Here is a 20,549-nt window from a genome sequence, read left to right on the forward strand (position 1 = left end):
CAACTTTAATCAAGTCCAGCTTACCAATTATTTCGTTAATGGATGGAGGCTTTGGGGTTTTTATCTAAAATGCCATTGCCAAACCCAAAGTTTTCTGGACTTTCTCCTACCTTCCAGTTGTTTAATAGTTTTCATTTTTACATTTAGGTCATAATCCATTTTGAGTTAATTTTTGTGGATATCCAGTTGTTATAACACCTTTGTTGAAAAGACTATCTTTTCTTCACTGTATTGCCTGTGCTCATTTGTCAAGTATCAGTTGACTATCTTTGTGTAGGTCTATTTCTGGGTACTCTAGTCTATTTGCCTATTCTTATTCCAATACCATTTTTTTTTTTTTTTTTTTTTAGTTTATTTTGAGAGCATGAGAGAACATGTGAGCAGGGGAGGAGCAGAGAAACAGAGGAAGAGAGAGGGAGAGAATCTCAGCAGGCTCTATGCTATCAGCACAGAACCTGACTTGGGGCTCAATCTCATGAACTGACAGATCATGCCCTGAGCTAGAATCAAGAGTCAGACACTTAACTGACTGAGCCACCCAAGCACCCCTCCAATACCACAATCTTGATTATTGTAGCTTTAAGTCTTGAAGTCAGGTAGTGTTACTCTTCTTTGTTCTTCTGTTCAATATTGTGTTGGCTATTCTGGGTCCTTTGCCTATTTGTTGATATCCACAAAATAACTTGCTGGGATTCTGAATCTATAGACCAGTTAAGAATGGACATTTTAATATGGACTCCTCCTTTCCACGACCGTGTAATATCTGTTTAGTTTTCTTTTGATTTCTGTCACTGGTTTTGTAGTTCTCTCCATATAAGTCTTGTACATATTTTGTTAAGACTTATACCTATTTCACTTTTACTGGTGCTAATGTAAATGTTTTAGTTTTCAAATTCCAATTGTTAGTGGTGTACAGGAAAGCAAATGACATTTGTATATTAATCTTATATTCTGCAACCTTGCTATAAATGCTCGGTAGTCCTATGAGGTTTTGTTAATTCTTTCAGATTTGCTACGATTGTGTCATCTGTGAAATTCTTCCTTCCCAATCCGTGTGCCTTTGATTTTCTTTTCTTGTCCTATAGCATTATCTATGATTTCCAGTACAATGTTTTACAAGAGTTGACTTCCTCCTTTCCTTACCTTATTCCTTTTTAAAACTATTTATTAAAAAAAATTTTTTTTATTATTCATTTTGGGAGAGACAGACCAAGTGGGAGAGGGGCAGAGAGGGGGAGAGAGAGAATCCCAAGCAGGGTCTGCATTGTCAGCACAGAGTCTGATGCAGGGTTCAAACTCTGCAGGAGACCATGACCTGAGGCGAAATCAAGAGTTGAAAGCTTAACCAACTGAGTCACACCTTTTTGTTTTAAACTCCCTACCCATCCCTATTCTCAACCTTAATGGGAAAGCTTCTAGTTTCTCGCCACTAGGTATGATGTTAGGTGAAGGATTCTTGTAGTTTTTCTTTACCAAGCTGAGAAAGTCCTCTTTTTGGGAGGTATTTCTCACTTCTAAAAAATTATTTACATGTGTTTAGTAGGCTTCTATTGTTCATGGGAATATTATTCTGCTCTTTACTTTCTCATAACTGGGACTTGACTTTGATCCATTTTGTTACCATATTTACATGAGTTAGTTTTTCTGCATTTTTAGAGGGGAAGCATGATTTATGAGTCTTTAATTTGTCCGTAAATATTAAAGTGTGGACTGTGCAAATAAGAGCTGTTTAAATTTAGCACTGAACATGCTTAGAACTTTATGACCAGTTGTTTATTTCAGGAGTTAAAGACCAAAGAAAGTTATTTAACTTTTTTCCCCTAATGTTTGTTTTTGAGAGAGAGAGACAGAGAGAGAGAGAGAGAGAGAGAGAGAGAGAGAGAGAGAGAGAGAACGAGGGGAGGGGCGGAGAGGGAGACACAGAATCCAAAGCAGGCTCCATGCTCTGAGCTGTCAGCACAGAGCCCAACACAAGGCTTGAACCCACAAACCACGAGACCGTAACCTGAGCTGAAGTCAGCCATTCAGCCAACTGAACCACCCAGGCACCCCCCAAAGGAAGTTATTTAATAACCATTACATTGTTCCCTGAAGGAAAATAAATATATCCTGGATTTAATGGGAGAATCCTAGTTTCACTCTTATTCCAAACACATCCTTTAAGGTGACCTCCTCCCCTGCCCCCCCCACCCCCGCATCTCTATTTTAATTGTCATGCTTGATTTGGACTGTATCAAGAGTTCCCTTCCAGTACGCACCTTTGTCCTGGGTACTCTGTTGATATGAATTTTCTTGAACAGCTCCAGCCCGCATCAGATGCTCCATTGTTTCCAATGAAACAGAAGGGGACACCATGCAGGTATTGTGGCCATTGGCGGTTTATTTCTACCCACCTTTTGTTTCAAGGCTCACAGGGACACCTAATTTTTTTGTGAAGTTGCCCAAGGTTTTTTGTTTTTGTTTTTTTTAAAGTAAGCTCTATGCTCAATGTGGAGGTGACCTCATGACCCCAAGATTCAGATTCACATGCTTCACGGACTGAGCCAGCCAGTTTTTAAGTTGCCCAATGTTTTGTTTTGCTATCATGACTGCTCTGTGTGCTTTTATGGGGAATTTGAGAAATATTCAATACTACTATTTCAGAATCCTTGCCAGGTTAAGTTTTGAATATAGGAGCAGGTAGAAGTTATAGGAGACATCATCTCCTTCAAAAACTATGCTTTTCTCCCAGCTACTCTCTTTATCAATCTTTAGCACAGAGAATATTAAGAATCTTGGTGGGGCACCTGGGTGGCTCTGTTGGTTAAGCACAGACTCTTGATTTCAGCTCGGGTCACGATCTCAGGTTTTGTGCCCCCTTCGTCGGGCTCTACATGGACAGTGTGGAGCCTATTTGGGATTCTCTCTACCCCTCCCTGCCTCTCCCCTACACTTTCTCAAAAATAAACTTAAAATAAAAATTACCTAATTCATTAAACAAAACACCAAAAACCTTGGCAAATAACTTTCTCTCTCTTGAGCTTCACAGCAAGTTATGAAGGCTGTCCCAGCTGTTCGATGAATTGATAATCAGTGTAGTTTCTTTTTTTTTTCAACGTTTTTTTAAATTTATTTTTGGGACAGAGAAAGACAGAGCATGAACGGGGGAGGGGCAGAGAGAGAGGGAGACACAGAATCGGAAACAGGCTCCAGGCTCCGAGCCATCAGCCCAGAGCCTGACGCGGGGCTCGAACTCACGGACCGCGAGATCGTGACCTGGCTGAAGTCGGACGCCCAACCGACTGCGCCACCCAGGCGCCCCAATAATCAGTGTAGTTTCAAAGCAAATGGCCTACTCCAATTGGACAACTGTGCATTTTATTCCTTCAGGGTAGGGTGATCTTTGTTAAACAGAACTCTGCACCATCAAACTGATGCCAAAAAAGGCCAGACTACTGTTTTTAACATAGGAAAAGGTATAATATACTTTCAGCTAGTTAAGTGATTATTTCTAGTCCATTTCATAGACTCTCTAGTTGTCTCTATTTGTTTCCTGTGCAAACTGCACAATTTCCATGGCTATCTGCTTTAGTCTATCATTTAGGAGAGAGAAATCTTGGACAAGTCGTATCCTCTGAAATTCATTCAAAAAACCCTGTAAAATGGGAGTAATACCTACCTTATGCATTGTTAAGCATAAATGAGATAGAATGACATAAACAGAAGAGCCTGGTAAACTGCAAAGTCATATATAATAAGGAGGACAGTTGCAGTAGCTTATTTCTATAGTACTGTTCAGCTTCCTATTTTAATACTGTATCAAAAGCATAAAACCTAGTAATACAGAGTAAGTCCTTGATAATATAGGTAGTTGGCTGCCTTATTCACCTTCATATTCCTTGTACCTCTGTAGCCTAGCACACAGTACATGTTTAGTAAACTATGAATAAAACCTTCCAATTCTGACAAAAATCATATGGGCTTATTCATTATCCGAAGCTCTTCAGTACAGCTGAAACACTGCACTAGGCCTCAATTTCTCATCTTTAAAGTATGTTTTAGAAAGCATCTGGCTTGCTTTTATCACAGAATTATAAAACAAAAAAGGCACTGCATATGAAAATGTTTTTTAACAAGGACCAGGCACCTACTGACTCCAGGCAGAATTTGGCTGTGGCTGGTGGGAAGTTAACTAGGTATTCCAACGGACAGTTAAAGAGGGTCTTCTAAGAAGAAAATATTTTTTATTATGTCTCCAACTGGTTATTTTCTTTTTAAAAACCTTTAAAGTTATTTTTTATTTCACAAGAGAGAGAGAGCATGATCCGGGGAGGGGCAGAGAGAGGGAGAGAGAAAGAATCCCAAGGCTCTTGGGATCATCCCAAGCTGTCAGCCCAGAGCCCAATGTAGGGCTCAATCTCACACATCGTGAGATCATGACCTGAGCCGAAATCCAGAGATGGATGCTTAACTGACTGAGTCACCCAGGCGCCCCTTCAACTGGTTACTTTCTAAGTTCCTTAAAGAAATGGAGAGCATCTCCTCTGTGAATCCTTCCAGTGCTTATTTGCAAAATGCAATCTATCAGAGCCTTCTGTAAATATCTTGTCAAACAAATGTTAGGGCAAAATACTGCCACATGAAACCATCAGCAAGCACTGCTGTTTACTTGTAAAACCTATTCTAACTACTTTACCTTATCCTCATTTATTACCATCTTAATGTAAGCCACCATTGTACTGCTGCCTACCTAAATAATTGCTATAAATTCTGAACTGGTTTCTTGGTTTTTATTCATCTCTCCCAAATTCAAAACAATCAGAATAATTTTTAAAAACCAAGCAACAAATCATAAACTAAAATATGTCACTTTATGTCAATATGTCACTATGTCAATCCCGCAATGACTTTCTCACTGTATTTAAAACCCACATTCTTGGGGCGCCTGGGTGGCTCAGTCAGTTGAGTGTCCGACTTCAGCTCAGGCTATGATCTCACAGTCCGTGGGTTCGAGTCCCGCGTTAGGCTCTGTGCTGACAGCTCGGAGCCTGGAACCTGCTTTGGATTCTGTGTCTCCCTCTCTCTCTGCCCCTAATCCACTCACATTCTGTCTCTTTCTCAAAAATAAACATTAAAAAAATAAAAAATTAAAAAAAAAAAAACCCACATTCTTTAAACCCACAAGGCTCTTTATCAGGAACCAGCAAATTACATAGCCTATAGGCCAAATCTGACATGCTATATGTTTCTGTGAAAATAATTTTATTGGAGTACACCCAAGCATGGCCTATTGCTGTTTTTATATTGTAACACAGAGTTGAATGATTCTGACAGAAACCACATGCTTTGCAAAGCCTAAATATTTACTATCTGGCCCTTTACAGAAAACACTTTTGCTGACTCTTTATGATCTAATCCCCTATCTTCCTGGATATTTGCTACCCACTATCCCTGTCCTGGTCATTCACTATATCAAGTCTATTCCACCTCAGAGGCTTTGGACCTGCTGTTCTAATTCCCTTGGAATGATCTCTATTCATATTGACACAGGACTGCCTCCTTAACATCTGAGGTCTCAGCTTAAATGTAAACTCAGAGACCTTTCCATACCAACCAATCTAGAATGGCACCTCAACCTCCTCATTACATATCTGCTATGAAATAATAACGTGGTAATGACTATTTGAAATTACAGACTAGTTTAGTTCTCACCCTGCTCTAGAATAGAAGCTCCATGACTGTATTTGCCTATCCCCATCCCCCATTTAACCAGCATAAACTCACCAACAAAAACAATGCCTGGTATTATTTTTGAATGGGAAAGAAGAGGGCCAATAAATACTTGCTGAATGAATGAGGCCAAGGTCAAGAACTCCAGTCTGGCTCAACCCAGTCCACAATGTTTAGCTTTGCTGTTGCTGAATGGCCTTGATGATGGCCTGACTTTAATCATAAAAGGAGGGGCACCTGGGTGTCTTAGTTGGCGAAGCCTCTGACTCTCGATTTTGGCTCAGGTTGGTGGGTTTGAGCCCCGCATAAGGCTCTGAGCTGATGGCATTGAGACTGCTTGGGATTCTCTGTTTCCTCTCTCTGCCCCTACCCTGCTTGTGCTCTCTAAAAAATAAATAAATAAACAAACATTTTTTAAAAAAGGGTGTAGAAGATCAATCCACATTCCTAGTCCATTATGTGCAAAACAACTCCACCAAGAGCACATTCTCCTGAACATGGGTCCATCTTGCCTCTTCAGGTAAGGGTAGCATTAGGAAAACCAGGTAAGGCAAGGTCACAGAATTGGACAAAGAAGTTCTCAACTTGATGATTATTATGGTTAAGAATTTTATTATCAAAATTATTACATCTCTTGTGAAAGTTCAAATGTTACAGCAAGGTGTAAACACTCCACTTGAGAAAGAAGTGATACTTCTTCCCTTCCAAGAGTTCCCCCCACCCCCCGCCCCCGCCCCCCCCCCCCAGAGGTCTGGTCTTGACAGCACCCTGCCCACACAGAGTGGCTGGGGTCTCTGCACGTGCCAGGCAGGGTGAGGGCCGCCTGCCCGCTGGCCTCTCCCCTTGGTTAACAGCCAAGGGGAGAATGCAAACCCCAGCCCAAATGGAGAGACATTTACATACGTTTTATATAATATACAAAGAAACCAGCATCCCAGGCAACATGATTTCCACTCCCAACGCTCTCCCAGACTGATGGGTTTGTGGGGGAAACAACAAAAAGAAAAGTATTCTGCTGAGGTCTCAGCATTAAAAAAAAGAAATCTCCCCTCATTTGAGCAAACACCTGATTTCAATTTTGAAAAAGTGAAATTTTGTAACAGTCACACACAAAGAGAGAAGACTGTGCATATGATAGTTGTAAGAGAGGGTAGAGAAGAAGGGGATGCAAGAGGCTGGGGAAAAAAAGGAGGAGAAAACAAACTGGAAGGAAGGAGACTCACAGTATTATCTTGTCCAAAAGAAAAGAAGTAAGGTCCACTGCAGCACCAGGGATTACACCTGTCATATATTTGCTACCCCTACCATGGTTATAACTGAATACAAAATTAGATAAATAAAAACACGCCGGATATTACAGTAAACAAGTGAAAGAAATAAGCTGGCAACCGTATGGAATTTTAAAAAGATTGTGTACCCCACCTGGGCAGGCTCCAGGGCTCCTCCAGGGGTGTACAGCAGGCACAATGCACTGATGGGGAGAAGCCAGTCTGCTCGCGTCTCTCATCCAGAACAGTGTTAGGTGTGTGGGTGGCTTTATAACTCTCTCACCTGGGCCACTCTCAAATAAGCATCCCCCAAAGAAATGTGGGACATGCCCCACACAATCACAGTCCTGTCGGTGCCACTCCACAAACATCTCTTTCCACTCTTACCCTGCAGTCACAAGTGCGTGCTCCCTAATCATGGAGGCGGTCCTACTCGTGGGATCAACTCCTGATTAACAGGGAGTAGAAAAAATAAAATTCAAAGAAGTCCCAAAGCACTTGGGATCTTTACTAATCAAATTTATTGCCAACAGCTGATAAGTAGCAATGCAATTGGCCCATCTCACTTATTCCTCTTTTGTCTACTTACTTTCTGGGTTACTGAGCTGTGAGACAGCTTGGGGAGGGGAGTGGTATGGGAACAGCTGGGGGCTCAGACAATCACCTGCTCCTGAATCGAGTTGACCAGGAGCTCTTCTTCAGAGAGCCAGGCACCCCTCAGCCAGAGCACATTCCAAGCTTTGCTATCCCTGCCTATATTTCTTGGTGATTTTAAGACAAAGGTAGGGAGTATTCTTGGTGGACATATCTTGGCCAGATACCTGCTTTTGGAATGGTTGTCTGTCACAGGGTGAAAATTTACATACCTACCTTTCTTCTTAAGTGCATAAAAACCCTACTATTACTCAGATGGCTTGGGGCTTAGAGATTGGCTCTTTTCATTTTTTTCCTCTGAAAAGAAAACTTTTTTGGGTGTGTGTGTGTGTGTGTGTGTGTGTAAAAAGATGTCCCCACTGCACAAGTGACTACAGGCTACAGGCAAGGACGGGAGACAGAGGCTTCAACACGACTCATTGCACTTAGAACCGTTACTAACCGGAACACCATTTGCTTGTCAACAATGTACCCTTAACAGCAGGGAGAAACTTCTTTATAGTCTCTGCTTCAGACAAGATTTACATCTTTCTCCAAGGCCAGAGCCAGTCGCGACCACAAGTCTTGTTTCTTGTCGACCAGACCCAGTCCTCTGGCACCTTGTACCCTCTTCCCCAGCAATATGCTCGGCCTAGGTTCCAGAGGCAGCTGGAAGGAAGCAGCTATGGGCTCATTCAGTTCTGTTTGCCCACATCCAGAAGCCCTAGGAAAGTCCTGTCTGAGTCTTGACTCCTGAGCCTTGCAGTGGCTGGAGTCGGTACTGGTGCACACCCCCACTCCCACGGTGTGGGTAGTGCTGTGAATTGGAAACCGCAGATACCCTGGAGGCCTGGTAGGCAGCGGACTGCCCACTGGGCAGACTGATAGTCCGTAAGTCTGATGGCAATGACGACCTAGAGTTCTGAGGGAAGGAGGTGGAACTCAGAGTTCCTGTGCTGGACTGGGAGACCGAGTCTGAGGTCGGTGAGTCTGAGGGGCCCTGTGGGGTAGGGCTAGCAGCACTAGAAGGGCAGCTCCTCCTTGGAAGAGTGCTGCCAGTGCTGTTTCCAGAATGTGGCTGGCTGCTATAATACCCTGGTGTCCCCGTAAATGGGGCCAACGAGTCTGTGGATACAGGGTGGGCGGGGCTGGAATAGGACGTAGAAGAGAGGGAGGATTCTGAAGAACCGTGAGAGGGGGGGTTTCCAGGTCTCAGTGCAGTAGTTCGATAACTGTATCCTGGAGATTGGGTGGGATGTCCTCTAAAGGGGGAGGAACTCTGCTGAAGGAGGCTTTGTGATTCTGTCCGTGGACTATCACACTGCAGGAGCTAGAAAGAGTCGGGAGGAAAAGCATAAGGAGGTGAAAAAGTCCCTATTTAAGCCATTTAGGCTTGTGAATATTTAAAATACCCTACTTTTTCTTCTTCTTCTTCTTCTACTTCTCCTTCTTCATCTTCTTAACCATTTGTTCTTTTTAGGATACCAAAGACAGTAAAATGGCTGTCTCTGATCACTTTATTTATTTTTCTGGCATGATTTATTACCTGAAGGTGAGCAGATGATGACTTATTTCCAAGGCTGCTGAAACTATATGCAAAGACGGCATCTCAACTGCAAAGGATGGCCAGGATCACAAAATATTTGGAACCCAGAACACACTCCTATGCCCAGAGATGAGCAATTTCTCGTCTCACCTGGTAGCTGTATCTGGAAGGGCTGTAAACGGCTGCTCCTTTAGAGAGTGCTGAGCTCAGTGTCTCTGGGCCTTCTCCATCTGCAGGGTCTGGAAGATAATACAAAATCAATTTGGGTTCCTAGAATAAGTGAGAAATAGTCATTGTTCATTCAAATCACCAATGTCATCACCAACCCATGCTGCTTTCTTTCTGACAAATCAGGTGAGTGCATCAGGCCAGAAGGGCAAAAGAAGTGGTTAATTATGGGCTATGTTTTAAATGTCTGATCGGATTCCTGTCTCCTTTCTCCTCATCCTTCATCACAGTGGATTTCCAGGCCTTTGGAGAGAAGAGTTACAGAAAGGTATCCCTTGGGAAAAAATACGGCAGAAACAGAAAGACAGAGAGAGAGAGAGAGAGAGAGAGAGAGAGAGAGAGAGAGAGAGTCTAGAGAGAGTAAGAGTGCACATGCAGTGCTAGATCTTAATAATACTACAGCCCAGAAGAATAGAATCAAGACTGACCTGGCACCTTCCATACAGTGGAGCCCAACTGTGTAAGAAACAGACTCACCTCATCCCAGCATTTGGTGAGAACTGTGTAGAACCTGTCTCACGTGTCCCTAAACTTGGCTGGCAGAAGGCCATGGGCTCACCTGAGTCTTTCTCTGTGATGTTACTCTCCCATGTGGGAGAAGGCTCTCCTTTTTGGGCCACCCTCACACTGCTTCGGAGGACCTTGGGGATGCTCCCTCCTTCTCGGAGTCGTTCCACTGACGTGGGAACCATCCTGTGAAGGAAACCGGGTGCAAGTTAGTGCCACAGAACTTCAGAGTCAAGAGTATGGAACAAATGAAGCTCTCATAAAGGCTGTATAATGCCTCTTAGATATTATTTTCTTCAGGACCCATTTAAAACAAGGTGTTTTTCTGTCTTATACTATGGAAAAAGTGGATTTAAAGATGTCTGCTTCTTTTAACCGCCATTTTGAAATGCTAAATTTTTTTTGTGAAGTCATGACCGGCACATAGTTTAATAAGTGCTCCATAGATTTTTAAACATTACTCATTTGAGCCAGGTCTCTTCTTTCCCAGACTTCCATGCTTCAGTTCAAGATCCCTGAGAACAGCCTCATTCTCTATTCTAAGTACATGCTGTTTATTCTTCACTTACTTATAGTGTTACTTATCTATTTGTGGTCTCCCCTAAACCAGACTAGTCCTTTCAGAATAGGTCTGATCTTTATGTATATGCGGGCTGGGTGCAACTGAGACTTGTGTTGTTAATTTAAGTGGAACTGAGCTGAACTCCTGACTTACCTTTCATATGAAATGAAAAAATACAAGAGGCAGTGTTAGTGCCCAGCAAATAAAATAACTCATCTGTGTCCACAACTATATGCCGTCCAAAGTGTCGTTCTGCAGGTTTGGTGGCAATTCTTTTCTTCTGTAAAGCTGAGGGGGATGGGGCTGGGGTTGTGGCTGATACTATTAAATCAGCTGAAAGAGCACAGATGGCACTGCTGGCCGCCTTTCTCAGATAAGTGTTCCCATATATTTTAGGTAAAACTGGGAATAACTCTGGATGTATACTTCCTTCCTGAATTTAATTATTTCATCATCAAACATAAACTTACCACCTACTGCTGATATTCTCTTGAGGTCTGCAGTGAGATGAAGTGCCTCTGGAATCTGATGGGCTTACCGCCTCCATATGGGACATAGAGGAATGAGATGGGGAGAATTTTTTGTGAGGGGAAGATGGGGTTCGGGATGAGGATCCCTGCACACCATGGGCACCAGTATCAGAAAGTGAGTTACTGCTGCCTTGCCCAGCTCCTGCAGACTTATTTTTGCTCTGTGCAGAGTCACCTCCCCCACTGGCAGAATTCTCCTTGGCTTCTTGTTTCCGTTTGCGGTACTCCAACAGGGATACCTGGGAGGGAAAGAAGGAAGAGGACTCTAGCTAGACATCATTAGTGGATCAGCAGCAATGGGGGAAGAAGATGGAACCCTCATAAACCACTAGCCAGCCTTGCAAACAAATCAGGCACTAACACTAGCAACACTTTTTTCAGGTGTGAGGTGTCTGAACACAACTACATACATATTTAAATCAGTCAGAAACTGGTAAGGAGAAGAAAATACACTAGGAGATGACATTTTTGAAGAACGGTGTTCGCCAGCAGACCTCAACCTTTCTTCTGCCTTCAGAGAACTGTGAGATCACAGTTACCTAGTAGCAGAAGTATGGGATCAGCTATTTGCAACAATGATAACACCTAGAAAAGGGAAAAAGGAGTTGGGAGCTTGTGAAGTTTGAAAAAGCCTTCCAGGTCATCTGACAGCTCTTCCCTAACCCCTAGGAATTCCTAGAGTCAGTTGTTTAAAAAAAAAAAAAGAGAGAGAAGAGAAAAGAAAAACAACAGAAGAAAAAGCCAATGTTTCAGGGTTCTGAGATGTATTCAAATTTTCAGGATACACGCAGGGATTTATTACTGTTTCTCTCTTACACATAGGGAAATTAGTGTTAAAAGACAAAGAATGATTTGCAGTTTATATTTTAGCAAGCTAGTCTAGGAAACGTACACTTGGAAACTTCTCCCTAACTCTGCCTCATTCTCTTGATTGCCAATACAGAGCCCTCCTCCCTGGCCTGCCCACTATACCTCTCCTTTTTACTGTTACATCACATTGCCTACACCAGGTGTCAACCTATTACAGTGTCCTGACAGTTCCTTCACTAAATTCTAAGTTCTAAGAGGGCAAAGACCAAACTTTTCTGGCATTTTGTCTTTAAACAAAACCTGTGCCAGGTTCTGTCTGGCACAGAACCTGATAGTAAGTGCTCAACATTTCTCAAATAAATCATGGTTTCAATCAAGAAACCAGAAACACAAAGATATTGCAAACTTTTGCTCCTGATGGTCAATGCTCTTCAAGCAACAGTCTTCTAAAACCCACTGCTATTCTTTTCCCAAATTATCTGCCAGTATTTCTGCCTTCTAGTCCCTCAAGGCTCTCATTTTCTGTTTAAATGTAAAATGTAACAAAAATGCAAAGCAGTACCATCTTGCGCATGGATTTTCTATACACAATCTTGGAAAGTAACTAATAATTATGAATTCTGGTAATGTATTTCATGGAAATGCAAATGTAAGAAGCCACTAGGCTACATTTCAACAAGACTACTAAAGATATTCTGCAACTGTGTGAGACTGTCACACACAGAACATTTAACATCTCTAGCGCTGCACAATAAATGGAAGTTGCCTTGACAACCCAAAATACTCCCATGCATTTCCAAATGCCCCTAGATGAAATCCACTGACAAAAACCACATTTGGGGCTTTGTAATTTCTTGAACAGGCATTACTTATAAGTCAAGTCTCAACCTGTTAGCCAGCAATCTATGGCCTGGCCCTGTTCCACAGTCTCTCATTCTCCACTCTTGACCCTGCCCACCTTTCACCAGATACTACAGCAGCATGTAATTGTTACAACCACATTGTATGCCTGCTGCCCACACAACGGAGTGTCCCACAGCTACGTATTCTGCTCTCTCTTCCATAACATCCTCACCCACATTTCTTGGCAGATTGCTTCCTACTTACTGAGATCAGCTAAATCAGCGTGTGACCTGTCACCTCTCACTCCACCTCTCAAAATGGCTAGGAGACTCTTGTTTGTTCTCACTAGGCCATGTTGTGGCTAAGATGTTCTCATCACATCTGAACAACTCTTTTGGAGCATCCACTGCCACTGTAATGAATTACTTATTAACATAATTATCTGCCAACCTCAGTCTCACTTGCTTTAAGCTCCATTAGGGCAGAACTTAGGAGGAAATATAGCACAGTGGCAATAAGAGCATGCAATCTGGAATCAGACAGACCTGGGCAGGGTCCTGGCTCTTTCATTCACTACCTATGTGACCATGGGCAAGTCACTGAATTTGCCTTAGTTTCCTCATCTGCAAAATGGGAAATTACCCAACTTACAGGATTACTGTGAAGATTTAATACATAAAAGAACTTAACAGTGCCTAAAACATGGTAAGTGCTAAATAATACAAGAAATTAGCATTATTCTTTTTCACTGTTTTTTTTTTCTTTTTAGAATTTTTATTTTTTTTTTTTTAAATTTTTTTTCAACATTTTTTATTTATTTTTGGGACAGAGAGAGACAGAGCATGAATGGGGGAGGGGCAGAGAGAGAGGGAGACACAGAATCGGAAACAGGCTCCAGGCTCTGAGCCATCAGCCCAGAGCCTGACGCGGGGCTCGAACTCAAGGACCGCGAGATCGTGACCTGGCTGAAGTCGGACGCTTAACCGACTGCGCCACCCAGGCGCCCCTTTAGAATTTTTAATGTTTGTTTATTTTTGAGAGAGAGACAGAGCACAAGCAGGGGAGGGGTAGAGAGAGAAACACAGAATCTGAAGCAGGCTCCAGGTTCTAAACTGTCAGCACAGAGCCCAATGAGGGGCTCGAACCCACGAACCGTGAGATCACGACCTGAGCTGAAGTCGGACACTTAACCAACTGAGGCACCCAGGCGCTCCTCACTGCTCTATCCTTTGATTGCACAGCATGTATAACAGTACATACATGGCAGACATTTAAAATCTGCTGAATACTTGCAACAATGATCAAATCATATTGAAACAGTCTTGTCTTACACACACACCCCCCGATCCTGTCTTTCACTGAACATGGCAGAGATCACATCTTATGTCTCCGTTTTCCTCACACTAAGAATGGTGCTTAACAGTGTCAACTCAGTTAACATCTACTGAATCACTCAGTTAATGTTCTTCAAAAGGGCCTATATAAGGTGGAATACTTACCTTTTTCCTCTGCGGTGGGTTCTGGGGGGCAGATGGGACTCCTTCGCAAGCCCTTTCACCACCAGGTGACATGGATCCACGAGAGAGGTCTTTCATAAAGCCATGTTCGTATCTGCTGGGAAACCCTTCTGCAGGGGAACAATATCCCCCATCCAAATGTAAAGGCTTCCTATCCCCTACTAGGGGAGATCCTCGATATAATCCATCTGCTCGAGGCATAGCGTTCAATGGGGAGTAGGCGTACATTAAATTAAACTCTGTCCGAAATGCCTGGTCCGAGTTCCTCACAAGGGTCTGATGTCCATCTCCACTCCTGCTTGGAAAGCCAGTCTCAGAGGGGGGCCCGACAGAGGGATGAGGAGCCAGGTCAGAAGGACCTGAGTTGATCAGGGAAGGTCTGTCAGCACAGCTGTTAGTGTTGGAGTCAAGGTAGCCTACTTTTGTCAAGTCCACATCTTTTCGGTGACAAAGCTGAAAGAATAAAAATCAACAGAGACATGGAGGAGGAGGGGGAAGGAAAAAGTCAAAGGGCAGAAAAGAAGGGAAGCGAGAAGGGCACAGGTGAGAGGTAAGAGGGATGGAAGTACAAGGGAGAAAGCCATTAACATCTGTAAAAGTTCCAGGAATCAACAGTATACCCAGGCCAGATTACTACAGAATGCCGGCCTTTCACAAATTGCCTTAAAGTCTTTCTGGATGAGAATCCTGGGAAAATCAGAATTAAATAATTGGCCAAATGTGACTATTTTGCCTGTTTAGCCTTTCATCAGGTCTGCTGAGTCACCGTGTACTACATTAAGGTGCTGGAAGTATAATCACGGATTTACCTGAGCCCCATGTATGCTCCAGAGGTGAGACTGGGGTCTTAAAGATAACTGGCTTTTGGTGTTATTCATTTGTATTTAATATTGATGGAAGGTGGGAGGAGGGAAAAAGGGAAAGAAAGTAGTAAGTAGACAGAAAGTCAAGGATTTTAAGTTACTGGTTCAGTAAAGGAGAATGGAACTAGTTAAAGACATCAACCAACCAGTTCTTTGCTCACTTTCACTATTAAGCATGTATGCTTCTCATAAAATGTTCTGGCTACTCAATTCTTTATCCTCTAATATATGTCCACATACCACAAGATCACTAATGCCCACCACTGCAGAGCATCCAAAATGCTGAATTTTATAAAAAATAAGCTGTATCTACTATTTGGTTATCATTACTTCCCAATACCAAGATTTCCCACCTCTAGGTCAACTCTTACTAATTCTCTCTAGAAAGAATGGTACCAGAAATTCAAATGTCACACCAGGATTTCCTCACAAAACAGTGTAAAAAACATCCAGAAAACCTCTAGTACACTAGAATACAACATTTTTCAGTTTCATATTGGTCTGTAAAATCCTGATTCAGAATTTTATCAACTATCACTAAATTTAGCACAATTTTTTAAGTGGGAAGGGGCCAGAGTTAACAGTTAATTTCTGAAAGGTTATGAGAGACTACAGTTTTCTCTTCAAGAGGAAATTGACTCTATGTAGATTAACAGAGCTAATCATTCCTACAGTTGTCCAAATCTTAGAATAGCTAAAAATCTCCAGCACTAAAACCTAAATTTAACAACTCCATAGCAGTAGGGTTTCTGAGAAAAGCACTCAATTGGATATCCTGAGATACCACTTTTTATGGCAACCACATCTCAACTACTACAGAAGGAAGGCCTGTGTAACAGAAGCCATGGGCTGACTTAGTTTCCTTGTATACCCAGTAAGGAGCTATAAAGAAAATGTAGAAAGCCGGGAGCAGGACTCCCTTTCGAAAGAAGCTGCTCAATCTATCAACCCAAGCCCAAAACATCCAGTTAAACAGAGCTGTAAGATTAATCCTGGAATAAGACATAAATCACTGTCTAACTTTTCCAGTATAAATAGCTCCTTCAACAGCCCAAGATAATAAATATCAAAAGATAGCTCCTACCAACTTTCGATTTCAACTTTCCTTATTTAACAAACACACCTTACTTGTTGCTTTCTTTGCCAAGGCTCATACCATATCTTCAGCTTGCTTTAAACTTGACTTCTAGAGTCTATACTTTAAAAGAACTCTTCAGTCACCCCTCCCCCAAACAAGAGCAAATCCCACCACACACACACACACAGACACACGCAGACACACACACACACACACACACACCCCTTCATTTTCCTCCATCTACATTGAAAAGTTCTGAGTGATCACAGTCACACATGGAAGTTCATTCAACTTACATCAACTGGCTGGTCGCCCTTCAGCCTATCACCCCATTCACTAGGACCTCCCCCCCAGCCCTCCCACACACTCATGCACACTCACTCTCAGCCTCCAAGTGTGATTGAGATGGTGTGATAACTACCTCGGGTGACAGGGACTCGGGCCTATTCGCAGGGGAACTCTCAGGGGAGGATATGTTCTAGAGGAGGGAAAAGCATCTTGTTATTCATCTACTCGAAGTCAAGAAGCAAAACAAAACAAACCAAAAAATAAAGTAAAAGCAAGCATAGATGGTTAGCCACAACTTTTTGCGGGGGGCAGGGGGAGGGAAAAGAATGCACAGGGGAAAGGTTTAACTGTAGAATTCATTGCAATGAACAGAATGACTCATTAAAAATGCTTCCTGGGATCTTCGAAAGCATTTAAATTGGTTATAATATTTCATGCTAGAAGTAAACATCTTAAGCAGGTTAACAGAAAAAATTTAGATTGGTGAAACTGTACCCTACAATTTCATTTGAAATTTCGTCCTACATTGGATTAGAGTTGAGCAACCTACAGTATTTATTACTGATGGGCACCCTACCACTTATTATGCCTCAAGGGAACCTTTTTCCTTTACCCCACACCCCTTTATGAAAAAGTCACATTTCTTCATTCTCCTTGTGGTTCGTGCTTGTCCACCACTGTCCAGGGAAACTGCTTAGCATGCTGGGCTGACAGGGCTAGGGAGATGGCCAGCTCCTCTTGAATGAGTTACAGGAGATAGAATGCAATTTAGCTGATAGGCTAGATGGTTCTTGGCATAATCTAATTTGATCTGAACACCCCTAACAATGTTCTCTGATGTTAAAATCCCTGGTACTTTTGGCAACAGAGAGGGAATAAAAAGCAGAGGTGTACATTTCAAGTTCCTGCATCCTAAACAGGGTTCCCCTGAGAGCTTTCACCTGAGGCAGCACTCCCGTATCAAACAGGAACTGGACAGTGAACTCTGATGGCAGATCTGAACGGTAAAATGCAGACAGAATGATGGTGGTAGTTGTGACAAGGATTCAGAGTGCCAGGGGTAAGGGAAGGGAAGGGGAAGGTTCCTAATGCTGTAGACTCTGGACAACTATGTCCTGGGTAGCAGACCTATCCCATGGGAGGTGAAAAGAGGCTGTTGATTTTATTTGGTGGGCTGGGTACTATGTGTGAGGTGGATACTAAGCCAGGAAGGAAAAGGAGGGGCTGGTGGAAAGTGGGGGCTAACTAAGCCTGTCCTGCCAAAGCTGCTTTTACTGCTTTTCCTTAATGGTTCTCCCTCCCTCATGATCTTGTTCTCCTCTATTACACGTCTCCTCAACTCCTTCCCTTAGCACTGGAGACATTTCTCACTGGAATGATTTTTATTTTTCCTTTCAAAAATATTCTTCCCCAACCAAGCTGATCTTTACCTGTGACACCTTATTGGTATTTCCTCTGTGTCACAGTCTTGCATGGAAATAAGGCTTCCTATACTAGAATATAGGAAAGGGCATGGCAGTTAGAATGATGATAAGAATGATCAGGATGGTAGTTTGTTTTATTGACAAGAAAGGCTGAATTTCGTTAGTTAAATCACAAGATTAAAACAGTGAAAACAGGCACTGGACTTTTTAAAAATAAATTTATTTTTTTATTTTGAGAGCGAGAGCGAGCGCACGCACGTGAGTGTAAGTGGGGCAGGGGCAGAAAAACGGAGAGAGAGAGAACCAAGCAGGCTCTGTGCTACCAGCACAGAGCCTGATGTGGGGCTTGATCTCACTAACTGTGAGATCATGACCTGAGCTGAAACCAAGAGTTGGACACTTAACCGACTGAGCCACCCAGGTGCCCCTCATAAAAATCTTTGATGTTTGATTTTTTTTATAAAATAAAAACACCTTACATTTCCATATTGTTTCAGTTATCCAAAACACAAGGGATCAGGGGAAATGTACTGAGAGCTAAATTTAACTGTCCTAGAAGGCAACGTACCTTCTAATTTCTGTAATTTCACCTTTTAAATTATAATAAAACCTGCACTGATAAAGAAATCCTAGCCTATAATTTGCTGCCCTCCAGGGTGAACAGCCTCCTATGAAATTTTACTATCAAACTCAATTTGTTAACTGAAAAATCAATCACAATTAGACCAAGTAAAGTTAGTAAGGCCTAAACCAGCTGCTTTAATGTATGGCAGAAAAGAATGCCACAGGAAATTTGGTAGAGTAACTTCTCTAGAAACCAAATGTAACCAAGAAGGTTCTCCCTGCCTCTTCCCCTCCCCCCCACTCCTGCCAAAGAGGTCTGCTCCCAAGTGATACAGTCTACTTCAGGTATAGAAATAGGTTCCTCTTGCTTTCAAGGTTGCTAGCTATCTCTTTCTGAGTTAGCTATTCAGAAGTCCAGGTATTTTTAATCTCCATGCTCTCATAAAGGCTGAATAGGGAAGAAGGGATTGGTTAGAGCATTCACCTTCATCAAAGAACACATTCATCAAAGAACACATCTGGAGAAGTTACAAGCTAGGGGCAGAGCTGAGTGTTTAGTGATGACAACAGTGTTTTCTAAGAAAAAGGAAGAGACAGTGTCTGTTTAGTTAATTTCAAAGGAAAGCAACATGCAATAGATGAAGTTTTTTAATACACAAGGATTCTTTCTACTCAGTAGACCTGCTGTCACCCACACTTGAACATGAATGTGATTGACAATTAACTTTTTCAAACAGCTAAGATATATATTTCTAACTTAAACCAGAGGGTGAATATAACAAATCTGTCTCATTATGAACGTATGTTGTTAGCCTCTTTCTACTTTTCATTCCTAACACACTGTAACAAGACGGGAAAGTAACTTAGAGTAGGAAAAAAACTCATTTGCCACAAACCATATCTCAAAGCTTTTCAAATCTCTGTTCACAGAGGCCACAACAAGAATACAAAACAATAGGGAAAAACAACTCACTGATTTAAAGGCCTAGAAAGAAAGACACAATCAATCAGTATAATCTGGGCTCTCAGGCTGGTATCCTTAGTGGTTATTATGCAGCTAGAGACCTATTTTAAAACCAAAGTACAGACCAAAGACAAAGATGGAGATGTAGCATGCTTACTACCTGCAGTTACGGAGAATGATAGATTGATTGCATGCAAAAACAGATGAATGTCATCCATGGTAGAACTATTCCTTTTGAGCGAAGTATGAGGACTGCCAAGATGAGAGGCTACCAGGTAACAGGTCACATTGACCCTGAGGGTTCCTGTTCTCTTGCCAAGACTGGCAGGAACACGATCAAGACACATTTGGAATATTATACTTGAAATGAGGAGGGGCAAATGGTAATTTTCATATTCGGCACTCCCAACAACCAAACCCAAATCACCTCAAACTGCAGAGGAGTATTGCAGCGACTAGCAGTAGTAAGAGACGTGATTGGTGAGAACATGAGGCTGTATCCATTTCGACACTCCTCTTCTGGGTGAGATGGGCCAGGTGTGGTCAGCTGGGGGCTCTTTGAGCCTGAATTGGGAGGGGGTGGTGTGACTGGAGAAAGAGGCCGCAGTAACTTGGTGACATTCTGCTCCATCAGATAGCGAGACTTCCATTTCTTTAATGGGCTCAACAAGTCTGTGAAATACAAAGCTTGGATGAGAGATTGCAACCACAGCTTAAAGGGAGGCTCTGTAGTAAAGCCATTAATCTCTAGCCCACAATGGCTCTTAACTCCTCTTCTGCCTCATCCCACTGTCACCTCCTGCAATCAAACCAAAAGCCCAAAGAACTCTTTAATTGCCACAATTAAAGTAATTCTCAAAATTCTCTATCTCCCAATCACCAGATGAATCTAATGACTGGGCCCTAGAACAAATTTAATCTCTTACAGTGGAAAATATAAACTTTAATATTTTGAGTTTCCAGAAATCTCAAATTGATGTCACTTTGTTAAAATCACCCTCTACTTAATTGCCATGTCACCAGCACAAGCTTCTAGAATGTTAATTCCATGCTCCTTTTATCTTCTCTTGTGTATTTTTGCCATTTTCAGCAACTTTTTTTTTTTTAATTTTTTGTTTTGTTTTATTTATTTTTGACACACAGAGAGACACAGAGCATGAGCGGGAGAGGGACAGAGAGAGAGGGAGACACAGAATCTGAAGTAGGCTCCAGGCT

At 42.3% G+C, this 20,549-nt stretch overlaps 1 protein-coding gene across 12 annotated transcripts in view; it reads right to left on the bottom strand.

Moving 5' to 3' along the window:
• Positions 1-6,301: 6,301 nt before the first annotated feature.
• Positions 6,302-20,549, bottom strand: part of SETD5 (SET domain containing 5) — an 83,152-nt gene continuing 68,904 nt past the window's right edge. For 8 of the 12 annotated variants that reach the window (XM_058726110.1, XM_058726109.1, XM_058726115.1 and 5 more), the window contains 7 exons: positions 19,762-20,006; positions 16,516-16,572; positions 14,136-14,606; positions 10,924-11,222; positions 9,944-10,077; positions 9,307-9,395; positions 6,302-8,940 (listed from right to left, as the gene is read on the bottom strand). In XM_058726110.1, coding sequence (XP_058582093.1) covers positions 8,335-8,940; positions 9,307-9,395; positions 9,944-10,077; positions 10,924-11,222; positions 14,136-14,606; positions 16,516-16,572; positions 19,762-20,006 — 1,901 coding nt within the window. In that variant the 3' untranslated portion in view covers positions 6,302-8,334. The remainder of the gene's footprint in view (positions 8,941-9,306; positions 9,396-9,943; positions 10,078-10,923; positions 11,223-14,135; positions 14,607-16,515; positions 16,573-19,761; positions 20,007-20,549) is intronic. The other 4 variants (XM_058726118.1, XM_058726114.1, XM_058726116.1 and 1 more) reach the window with 1 other exon arrangement.

This window comes from Neofelis nebulosa, chromosome 4, assembly GCF_028018385.1.
Source record: "Neofelis nebulosa isolate mNeoNeb1 chromosome 4, mNeoNeb1.pri, whole genome shotgun sequence".
NCBI lineage: Eukaryota > Metazoa > Chordata > Mammalia > Carnivora > Felidae > Neofelis > Neofelis nebulosa.